The 12068-nt window shown below is 49.7% G+C and overlaps 1 protein-coding gene across 2 annotated transcripts in view; it reads right to left on the bottom strand.

The window, feature by feature from the left end:
- Nucleotides 1-5865: 5865 nt before the first annotated feature.
- LOC141098684 (cytochrome P450 2D15-like) overlaps nucleotides 5866-12068 on the bottom strand; it is a 404919-nt gene continuing 398716 nt past the window's right edge. The window contains exon 8 of one of the 2 annotated variants that reach the window (XM_073586648.1): nucleotides 5866-6181. In XM_073586648.1, coding sequence (XP_073442749.1) covers nucleotides 6000-6181 — 182 coding nt within the window. In that variant the 3' untranslated portion in view covers nucleotides 5866-5999. The remainder of the gene's footprint in view (nucleotides 6182-12068) is intronic. The other variant, XM_073586647.1, reaches the window with a different exon arrangement.

The raw sequence follows: 12068 nt of genomic DNA, 5'->3' as shown, positions 1-12068 counted from the left end.
GAAGTTTTTCGATCTTAAACCCGGCGGTGTGTGCAAACTCCTCATCTATGAGATTGGTGGCGGAACCGCTATCCACAAACACTGATATAGGTAGCTCTCTGCCGGCGATAATAACCTTGGCAGGGAGCATACATTGAGATACCATCATGGAGGATATGCATACGCTCAGTTGGGTCTCCTCCATACCCTCTGAGCTTAACAGTTTTCCGCCGGTGTGACCCTCTTAGGTAGTACCGGGCAAACGTTAACATAATGACCTCCTTTACCACAGTAGAAACATGCTCCGGGCTTCCGGAATCCCGGAGCGCGAGGCTGAACCTGTGCCACGCCAGCAATCTGCATAGGTTCAGGGGACTCATCTACTTCAACCACACCTGCACCTCTGTTTTCCCCCAGAGGTAGCGTCTCCTGTGCCCCCTGACGAAAACGGCGATCAATACGTATCACCAAACTCATGGCAGACTCCAATGATGCCGGAGTCTCATACATCAGGAGGGCTTGTTTCACCCTCCCTGATACCCCATAAATAAACTGGCTCCGCAGTGCTGGGTCATTCCACTGTGTGTCTACAGCCCAGCGGCGAAATTCCGAACAATAGTCTTCTGCCAAGCGCTCCCCCTGGCGGAGGGCGCGGATTTTAGATTCCGCTAGAGCCAGTCGGTCAGGGTCATCGTAAATGAGCCCGAGGGCAGAAAAAACATTATCGACCGAATGAAATGTAGCAGAGTCAGCTGGTAAGGAAAATGCCCATGCTTGGGGGTCACCACTCAGTAATGACAACACCAGCCCTACTCGCTGGGCCTCATTACCTGAGGATATTGGCCGCATGCGGAAGTATAATTTGCAGGCCTCCCGAAATACGACAAATTTGCTGCGATCGCCTGAAAATCGTTCTGGCAGCGGAAACTTCGGCTCTGCACCGATACCTGCAGATGCCGTTTGCACCTTTGCTGCTACCAGGCCCTGCTGCTGAACTGCCCCTTTCAACTCGGAGACCTGTAAGGACAGCGCCGCCAACTGGCGGGTTATGGAATCTAATGGATCCATGGACTCCTGAAAAAATGTGGGCCGATTATAATGTCACGGGGGCTTAGTTCAACTAAGGCTGTAATTCCCGGGCCCCTGTGATGTCCCTATAACTAGGGAAAACCCTGTCTGACCCTCAACCCAGGGTTTTTGCTGAAGGTGTAAATGCCTGAGCCTCCGACCTTTCCTTATCTCCTGCTCAGCCCTGCACTTAACCCTCCACCCTCCACCCAGTGAGGAGTCACACCACCAAAGCTCCCACACAAATAATGACAGACAGGGAGAACTTAAACTGCACTGCGCCGCACACACACAGGAATATACAGTAATGTGAACAGGGCACAACTAAACACAAATATGGGAAGGAGAAAGGATAACGACGGATCATACGACACCAGATACGAATCTCTCTCTCTCTGCAACACCTCCACTCCAGACCGGAACCACTTGGTATGAAACACAAGCTATAATCGGCGACGCCCATATGCCAGTATGACTATTTAAAGACCGTGGGCGTGACTAACCTTCCAACCTGGTCTCCAGCAGGATTAACCCCCGAGAGCCTGAAGATCAAGCCGGCGCCACTGAGGCTATAGTGGCTGGAGGTGGAACTACCTCTGCCTGCCGGACGCTGTGGTGTGAACAGCGTCCGACATGACATTAGCTTCCAGGCTGACCAACTCCTCCATCTGTACTCTGGGTCCTGGACAGCACCTACCAAGTACAGGTAAAGAAACTGCACGACTGTGTCTGTCATCTTTCTTCTGCGCCTGGCGCACGGCTCAGCTACATCCTGCACTGCACACCATCTCCCAACTCTTTCATCTGCCCTGCGACTACGGCCCTACCTGTGCAGGTCTTCTACATCTTAGCTGCACCACATCTCTCCCACAGAAGCGACACTGCAGCGCTGGTCAATCTAATCAGAAACCAGAGGTGGCGTCACATATCATTCACCTATAAACGTAATTCACCCCTTTGCATGGACGCCCAGGGCCACGGAACGGGTCACCACCACCGTGACACATCCCTGTGAGACACCGGCCCGGTACCGATTAACCCCACTGCCCTGGCTGGCCACCCACACTCCATGTCAGATTCATCTTGGACTGGGGAATTCACGATTTGACTTGATAACCCAGGCATGGTATGATAGAAAGAGCTACATGGACTAATGTGAAGTGTGGCCTGCTGCCTCATTCAGTTTGGGTGGGGGTGCAGGACACAAGGAAAGGGGTTCTTCCTGACCAGGAGCCAGCACTTGACCACTCAGTGCTTGCATTTTTTGAAACTTCAGAAGAGGCGGGCATATTTGATGGAGTCTGTTTCGGCAATGTAAGCCAAAACCAGTTCCTCATGCTCCGCCTTTAGAAGCAGTTAACCTACTCCCAGAAAAGGTATCATTCCAGGCGTTCCGGAGCCAGACCATGATGCAGGCTCAACACTTCCTGCCTTAGCTGCTATTGTGCTTTTGCCACTACCAGCAGATGCACCACCACCATCATCACCAGCTGGCCCACTCGCGCCCACATCCGCGGCCTCTGTGGCTGCCTGGAGCGCAACCACGGTAACATCAGCAGCTGAGGCTGGACGCTCAAGAGCCGCCAACCTGCCCTTCAGCTGCCAGATGTATGCAAGGAGTCGCTGCTCGTCCACCATTACTAGCCAGACCCTGGCGCTAGTATAATGTTAGGGTTGTGGATCGCACTAAATATAAAATATAAGGAAGTGCGATCGCAACCCGGGGTCCACCATGCAGATATGGAAAACTGCTGCTTAGTAATGGAGGATGTGATATGGCGGTATAATAAAGGAACACACAGCGTTAACTTCACCCTGTGTGTACCAAGGCGGAATCTGTTACGTCACAGAGCCGCACGGCTGCCAAACATAAATGCCGTGGCCTGTTTAAGCTCACAGAGCATGACAGTGTGAACACTAGTGTATAGTCACAGGACTCTACCCCTGAGACACTGGGTTAGAGTCCCTCTAGACACACTAGTGCTTGGCACTGGAACTGCAGTGCCAGGAAGAAACAACTAAATGGATAAAGCGCACTATGTGCGCACAGCACTGCTCTGGCAAACGCCACTAACCACCCCGACTAGTGAGGAAAGCGCTAAACTTGTGCATGGCGCCACACAGGTGGTGACTGTAACTTGCCGTGGTACGATAGTGCCTTGCAGTGGGCGACACCATCGGACTCAAGTGTGTGCAGAGTACCAGGAGCACAGTGGCGTGAGCACAGCCACCTTTTGGCGCTGACTCTAACTCTGAATCCCTATACCAACAGACACAAGGGTAGGGGTTTCCAATGAGTCAGTCAGCAGATACATGCATCCACCATCATACACACCATGAGTATTAGAGTCTATACTAGCGCTTGGCTGAGCGGCCATGCATACCTTTTATAGCAGCGTAATTCCAGGACCTTCTTAGTGGTCCAATGGGAGCAGCAATAGGACCTGAGCATGTGACCTCAGACCTCCAATGAGAGGACTTCCCACGGGCTTGCTCAGTGGGACAAAAGAAGGACTTAGTCCCAAGAGCTGCTCGCTGCTGGCTATTGCAGGTTACGATAGCTGAACCCTGTTTGGCAGCAGTAACCAACCCAACAGAAGTAAACTGAGCAAGACACTGGGAACGACGTCTTTGCTGAGCAGGCTCCTCTGGACAGGAAAGGGAGATCACAGAAGGCAAGGCCCGGGATTCCTGCTGTACAGAGGTAGGAACCCAACGCCTAACACAAGGTCTCTGAATCTGTAGATCACCCAGTGGAGGCAAATTTTCCACCTACATTTTCTTTCATAAAATGTGGATTGTTAGATATAGGCCAGATAAAAAAAAGATGGCTGAAAGGTTCTGTTGAAATGTGGGTTTTTGGAACAAAGTGACATGGTGCTGGGCGTAGCAGATATATTTCTGTGTGTTTTTGTAAAGATGGGGCGGGAAACCTCACAAGCCTCCTGTCTTCGGGACGCTGTTCACACAGTCCCATTCAGCACCTCATTGTTTATGAATGTTTATACACTGTAATGTAATGTGCTGTAATGTGTAACTAATGTTTAGATATTGTATTTGTCATGTACTGTTTATAGGCTTAGGGATAGAATAGGATCTTAGGTAGTATAGGACCATAGTGGGGTAGAAAAGAGGGGGGCATTATAGAGTTATGGACTAGAGGTAGAGAGTATTATACAATAGGTTTAGGAGATAGTCAGCACAGGGGTTGACTAGATGGGAGGGGCAGCACAGAGCAGGGGAGTTTAGTCAGGAGGCTTCCTGGTTGTGTCAGATACCCGGGCAGCCTGCCCATAGGCAGGACGTATGCAGTAGACAGTGGCAAACCGAGGGAATAAGTTTGCAGACACCAGAAAGAGGACCCAGGCCGGAGAATAGTGTAAACGGGCACCAACTCAGTGAAATCATCCTCAGGAAGAATTTGGGGTCTAAGAGGGGGGTGGGGCCAGCTGAGATGGCATTCCCAAAACATATCCCTAATGGAACCTGACGAGGGGCTGACAGGGAGCTGGTGACATGGAAAGTACAGATGGGACATGGATTGTCCAAAGAGGCTGCCCGGATGGCAGGTAAAAGGAAAGCATGGATGAGAAACGGATTGCCAATGATGCTGCCGGGATTGCCAGGCAGTGGGAGTTGCTAGAAGGAACAAGACCTGTCCGGATGACTGGGAAAGCACAGGATTTGAGACTCTGTAAGAACTGTGCTGCCAAAGTGATGTCTGTTCATGTTATTAGTAAAGTTGAACTGTTAGAACAGAACTGTGACTCTGCAGTGTTTAATGGAACCTGTAAACCTGAAGCTGGAGTGACAGAGAACGAGGGAACTCCAGCAACTGAAGTGAGTACTCTGTTGCACACGTCACACACAGCGGAAAGGACATGATATTTCATCTGTAGGGGGCTAGGGTGTGCGAACAGTAAAGCCCATTGCCACGATGACCACCATGGCCCCCCTATACTTTGACAGCCATTTATTTCATGAGTCTAATGCTTGGCTGCTCTGTCAACTGGGCATGACTTCCATCATCACGCTGATTGACAGTTGGATCCCCACAGGTAGGCAGCGGGGAGCCAGTTATCAATTAGCATGACACTGGCAGTGATGCACAATCAACAGAGCAGAGTTGAAGAGAAGCAGCTGCTCTGTCAAGGTAATTGTTCCTGTTAAACCCCTTAAGTATGTGTTTCGTTACCCATACAAACACAATGCCTTTTACAAATACGCTACAATGTTTATCTAATGTTCTTATTGTGACGAGACATAAAAAATATAACTTTGAAAAGATACTGTAGTTATCCATTTTATTACTTCATTTAAATAATATTCATTTGATCCTAATAGCGCTTAATATTATTATGTAATAGATAAGTCATCTTCTGAAAATAACTATTAGGCTAGTTTCACACTAGCGTTTTTCAGCGCAGCGACGGCCTGCGCACGGGCGTCGCTAAGCCCTGCCCCCTGCCGCGCCTCCGCCGTAGCTCCGCCCACCGGCGCATGACGCTGCATGCGTCCTGCGTCCCCTATCTTTATCACTGGGGGCGCAGGCCATGCGCAGTATGCGTTTGGCGGCGCAGGCGCCTTTTTGACGGTGCGCCGACCTGCGCCAAACGCAACCTGCTGCAGTTTGGTTGCGCTCGGCGCACCGTCAAAATGGCGCCTGCGCCGCCAAACGCATACTGCGCACGGCCTGCGCCCCCAGTGATAAAGATAGGGGACGCAGGACGCATGCAGCGTCATGCGCAGGTGGGCGGAGCTACCGGCGGAGGCGCGGCAGGGGCGGGGCTTAGCGACGGCCGTGCGCAGGCCGTCGCTGCGCTGAAAAACGCTAGTGTGAAACTAGCCTTAATAATTAATTAGCTAAGATTTTTAGTATAACATTGATAGATACATTCCATCAGGCAGGTTCAGCGATGTAAAATAAATCAGATCCCTCTGTAATTTGAAGGTTACACCCTAGCTACAACACGAATACTGTAGGGATTTGGTTTTTGTGTAAATGCATAGAAAGGATCTTCCCTTGGGCGAGGTTGGTCACTTGGAATCTCAAAGGTAAGTTGCTGTAATAAAGTGGTAAAAAGCAGGAAGAGTTCCATCCTGGCAAGTTGTTCTGCCAAGCAAACCCTCCGACCTAAAAGAGAAAACAAATTTTATGCACACAAGTTTACATACATCAATAACCAGTTATTACTATTGTTAAGTTGTGACAAGGACATTGTTTTAATTATCAATGGTTAAAATTTAACACATATTGCAGGCAAATGTTCCTGTGCTGAGAATCTTAATATGGCCCTGTTATGTACTGTGTAATTGCTGTGTCTGACCGTGTAGGAACATGGTTTGATTACACCACAGCTACTGGCCAGTGGAGGAAGCAAAATAGTATACAGACATTAGAGCAGGGGATAACAGGTAAAACATTTATGAGGTAAAACATTTCTCTGCCTGCTTTTAAATAATGCTTTATCTCACAGAATCCACTGTGAACCGTCGCTGCTGTCCCACTGTCTGTATACTCTCTTTTTTTTGTCCTCCCCTGCCCAGGAGATGTGCTATCAGACCATGTTCCTGCAAATAAGTTAACAATAAGGTTGATCCATAATTTACCAAGAATGATTATGGGTCGCCCTCTGTCCCAGGGCTGTGGGGTACTCGGTACCGGGCCGGTGTCAGTGGGATGTGTCACAGCAGTTGTGACCCGGTCCGTGGCCCTGGGCGCCCAAATCAATGGTGGTTTGTAATATAGTTTATGTGATAGTTCGTGACGCCACATGTGGTGTTTGGCAAGCAAGATGTTAAGCCAACGCTGCGTGCAGATCCTCTGGGGCTGATGGTGTGTCGCAGCATAGATGGTGTAGCTCCCCACAGGTGAAGCTGTAACCCCAGGGCAGTGTATAGGCGCAGGCTGTGTGAGGGACATTGCTACCCAGATGTAGCAGTGCTGATGGTGTTAGTGCACAAAGGAATGGAGGACACCAGGGCTTGCAGTTCCAAAGCTTTACTCACAGTTCGTGGTGCACACTTGTGCCTGCCTCCGTGCCGTGTCCTCTGGGGCAGAGACTCAATCAACCTCCCGGGCAAGTCAGGTTTCTCCTCTCCAACACTCCGCCAACATGTACCTTTCCTGAACGACTCCTCTATTGCGCCTTTAGTGTGAAGAGCTCTAGTACTGTGGTACTCTGAAGTTCCTCCTGTTAGATGTTCCTAACAACTCTACTTGTATGACAGACAGCTGTAGCCTCTATCGGGGACTCCTTTCTCCAGAGTCCTGGCTCTCTATTCCGTTGCTGTTGTGTCCCAAGTCTTGGATGGGAGTAGTGCATTTACAGCCAACTACTCCACCGATGTCTGCTGCAGAACCATAAGTGTCCATACAACCTCGGGGACCGGGCCCCAGCCTTGCGCTGAGAACCTATAAGCAGGGTTCCTCTTGAAACCCACAACTCCTCTCTATTCTCCTACTCCTTCGTTCTGCGCTGTTCCTTCTCTCTCTTATGGAAGCTTAGGTTGCAGTTCTACGTCTTTCTCCTTCTGTTCCTTTCCAGTGCCAGCTGACTCAGATCACAGAGACAGCTGCAGCACTCCTTCCTCTATTCCTCTCCTAGGGAGCTCGTTCCACTAAGACCAGTCCTCGGCCTCTCCTGACTGACGGCCTTCCTCCGCCTTGAGCTCCCCTCAGGCTGACCTCCTGTCAGCCTGCTCTCAGCCTCTCCTCCAGACTGATCTGACCTCTAATTCTAAACTTTCCCACTCTTTTATATCTAACTCCACCCACCTCCCAGCACATCTCGTGTTACGTAGCAAGGACCCACGAAAGGTGCTCTGCTACCTTCTAAGCATGGAGTCGCAATCTGGTCCATTGCTGAACTATCCTGTGTGTGGGTGCAGGTGTTGGAGTGTGGAAAGGAGTTCCCAACTTACCTAGTTGGTGGGGAACTACACCTTAGGAGAAGGTGCAGTACCTCTGTGGCGACTGAGCCTCAGGGGCGCCACATACCCCCCGTTAAACACAGCACGTCCGCAGGCTGCAAGACAACAAAGTAGACAGCAAAGAAACATACAAAAATTTTGTAATGCATAACAAACTTTTCTTATACTAATCTTCCTAGTATAGGAGGTACTCATCTTGAACGTTACAAACAATTCTATCTAAAATTTTTAATTGTAAGTGCAAGTCTCAATTCAAAGTGCTATTCTCTGTAAAACATTTTCTCTTGTTCCTTCCCTAGTACACATTTATTTCTCTACTTTCACTGTCTCTTCTAGACGCAAGACGCTGACCGCAAGTACCTGGTCCGTCACCTGTCTACTTTCAATTCTTTATTCACATCACTCATATCTAGATCAGACATTCCTAATTCTTCTATAAAAGCCATTTCTCAGTTACTGCTACTCTTATAAAACACATTATCAAATACTTTACAGTAAAACATTCAACAGTTATTCTTGTAAGTGCTGGACACCGCTTCCAGCCGGGATCTCTTGCAGTGTCCTTTGAAGGAGACATCATCTTCGAAAAGTGTCCATGCAAAAAAATTTTCTTCGCAAAGTGTCTCTATATGTAAAACCAAGAGAGGGCACCTAAAGAGGTGCAACTATTTACAATAAAATTTTTGGATCACTCCAAGTTCATGATCGCTAGTTCAAAATTGAAGAACGCTGCCAATCAAAACAGGGCAACAAAAGTGCTACCAGAAAAACATGATAGCAAAAAAAAAATAGAAAAATAGAAAAAGGCACAACTGGTGCAAACAAACCATCCTGGGTAACGAGATTTGAAAGTTTTCTTAGTGCTGATCCCCTCCTGGGGTTCTGGAAGCCGAACTGGAACTGCTACCAGATGCGGTATCCTCGTCCTGCTGACTACTTGCTAGCCGCATATACTCTGCTTCCCACAGGGTGAGATAGGGACTGGTCGGGGTAATGGAAAGGGCAATTGAAACGTCTACTGCCGGCGGGGACGGCATATCTGCCACCTTCGATGGCGCTTCTGCAGCTGTCGGGGACTCAGCCACTGCTGCCGCTGATTCCCCAGAATCCAATTCTTCAGTGTCCATCGGGACTTTAGCTAACGGTATTGCAGACGGTGGTTGCCGGCGGAGGTCAATCGGGCCATTCCTATCTGTAGGTTCCGCTCCGAAAGCTAGGGTCAACCCCAGGGCAGTATTCATACCTGGCGGTTCCGGCCGCGGTTCCGGCTCCGGGACCGGGTTGTAAATGGCAGCATCCGCAACTCCCGGGGTGACTGGTGGGATAGGCCGCAGTTGGATCCGTGCCGGGGCCAGGTCGGACTCAGTCGGGGTAGTTGGTGGAGGTCGGTGCAGCCGCGCCCGGTCCAGGAAGGGGCGCGGTCCCAGCCCTCCATTCTGCTCCAGAGCTCTCATATACCTCCTCCGGACGGGACTCACCCAATGGCAACATTGATTATAAGGCGGTGGTGGCCGCCGCTGTGGATGTATCAGCGGTAGCAGCCACCGCGTGGGTGGCCTAGGAGCGAGTGGCATCTCCTCCCCCTGTTCTTCTGACTTCTCGTCCTCTTTCATGATGGCGTTGTGGTGTTCTTCTTCCTGCCTCGGCCCCTTTCCCGCCACTGGCTTCTTCTGCCCCTCCTTCCGGGGCGGCGTCTTCTTCCAGTGCCTCCATACCAAGCCAGTATACAAACCTCGCGGGGGGTGGGCCATGTCGCTGTCACATAGTAATTCAGGCAGGGAAGGCCCAATACTCTTCACGGTCGTTTCCTAGGACCTCCCATCTCTTCATGCCCTTCTTCTCTGCACCAGCGGCCATTTCTAATGTCCATTTTACAGCCTATTAAATCAGGTCTTCTGCACATTTTCAAAAGCGCAAAGTCTCACAAATTTCAAGTGCACAGAACCCGATGGCATCGGGTCTCGTCATCCTGTTTGTGATGCCAAAAATTGGGTCGCCCTCCGTCCCAGGGCTGTGGGGTACTCAGTACCGGGCCGGTGTCAGTGGGATGTGTCACAGCAGCGGTGACCTAGTCCGTGGCCCTGGGTGCCCAAATCAATGGTGGTTTGTAATATAGTTTATGTGATAGTTCGTGATGCCACCTGTGGTGTTTGGCAAGCAAGATGTTAAGCCAACGCTGCGTGCAGATCCTCTGGGGCTGATGGTGTGTCGCAGCATAGATGATGTAGCTCCCCACAGGTGAAGCTGTAACCCCAGGGCAGTGTATAGGCGCAGGCTGTGTGAGGGACGTTGCTACCCAGATGTAGCAGTGCTGACGGTGTTAGTGCACAAAGGAATGGAGGAGACGAGAGCTTGCAGTTCCAAAGCTTTACTCACAGTTCGTGGTACACACTGGTGCCTGCCTCAGTGCCGTGTCCTCCGGGGCAGAGACTCAATCAACCTCCCGGGCAAGTCAGGCTTCTCCTCTCCAACACTCCGCCAACATGTACCTTCCCTGAACGACTCCTCTATTGCGCCTTTAGTGTGAAGTACCAGTACCAGTATCCAGTACCGTGATACTCTGACGTTCCACCTGTCAGATGTTCCTAACAACTCTACTTGTATGACAGACAGCTGTAGCCTCTATCGGGAACTCCTTTCTCCAGAGTCCTGGCTCTCTATTCCGTTGCTGTTGTGTCCCAAGTCTTGGATGGGAGTAGTGCATTTACAGCCAACTACTCCACCGGTGTCTGTTGCAGAACCATAAGTGTCCATACAACCTCGGGAACCGGGCCCCGGCCTTGCTCTGAGAACCTATAGGCAGGGTTCCTCTTCCAACCCACAACTACTCTGTTCTCCTACTCCTTCATTCCACGCTGTTCCTTCTCTCTCTTAGGTTGCAGTTCTACATCTTTCTCCTTCTGTTCCTTTCCAGTGCCAGCTGACTCAGATCACAGAGACAGCTGTAGCACTCCTTCCTCTATTCCTCTCCTAGGGAGCTCGTTCCACTAAGACCAGTCCTGAGCCTCTCCTGACTGACTGCCTTCCTCCGCCTTGAGCTCCCCTCAGGCTGACCTCCTGTCAGCCTGCTCTCAGCCTCTCCTCCAGACTGATCTGACCTCTAATTCTAAACTTTCCCACTCTTTTATATCTAACTCCACCCACCTCCCAGCACATCTCGTGTTACGAAGCAAGGACCCACGAAAGGTGCTCTGCTACCCTCTAAGCATGGAGTCGCAATCTGGTCCATTGCTGAACTATCCTGTGTGTGGGTGCAGGTGTTGGAGTGTGGAAAGGAGTTCCCAACTTACCTAGTTGGTGGGGCACAACACCTTAGGAGAAGGTGCAGTACCTCTGTGGGGACAGCCTCAGGGGTGCCACAATTACTCTAGAACATTGAAATTGCATTGCTGCCATAGAAATTGGGAAAAAAAAGCGCTATATAGTGTTTATATGAAATATTAATCTGCAAAATGTGCTATGAAAAAAAAGGAAGGCACTTCGTGCATATATTGGCCAATATATGTGAGCCCAATTGCCATGTCAAGGTGTCTTTCAAAAATTGGGTCCCTGTCCTAATATTTCACCTCTCCTAGGTAAAAAAGCCTACAATTTATGGGGCAGGAATGGGCCAGCTAACTGCTTAAAATTATCTGTGGCTAATGGGAGTGGTAGTGCACATGTCCAAAAAGGCTTAATACAAATAGAGAAAAAGATCAGCACATCTAAGCTAGTGTGAACATATGCCAACCAAAGAAAGTAGGGTGATACCCAATATGTGGAGGAAAACTAATATTTGGGCACACAGCAGGGTTTGGAAGACAAGGAGCACCATTTGACTTTTGAATGCAAAATTTGCTGGAATAATTAGCGCATGCCATGTCGTGTTTGACGTACCCCTTATGTTCCTAAACAGTGGGAATCTCCCAAAAGTCACACCATTTTGGAAACTAGAGCTTATCTAAATGTGTGCTGAGCACCTTGAATCCTCAGGTGCGTCACATAAGTTTATAGCGTACAGCTGTGAAAATTAAAAAATCAAATTTTTCCCACAAAACTTTTCTTTTAGTCCCAATTTTTTATTGTCACAATGTAACAGGAGAAAATGG

The sequence above is a fragment of the Dendrobates tinctorius genome, unplaced genomic scaffold, assembly GCF_039654945.1.
Source record: "Dendrobates tinctorius isolate UK_male_01 unplaced genomic scaffold, ASM3965494v1 ptg000094l, whole genome shotgun sequence".
NCBI lineage: Eukaryota > Metazoa > Chordata > Amphibia > Anura > Dendrobatidae > Dendrobates > Dendrobates tinctorius.
The sequence above is the reverse complement of the archived record's forward strand: the minus strand, read 5'-3'. Positions and strand labels throughout refer to the sequence as shown.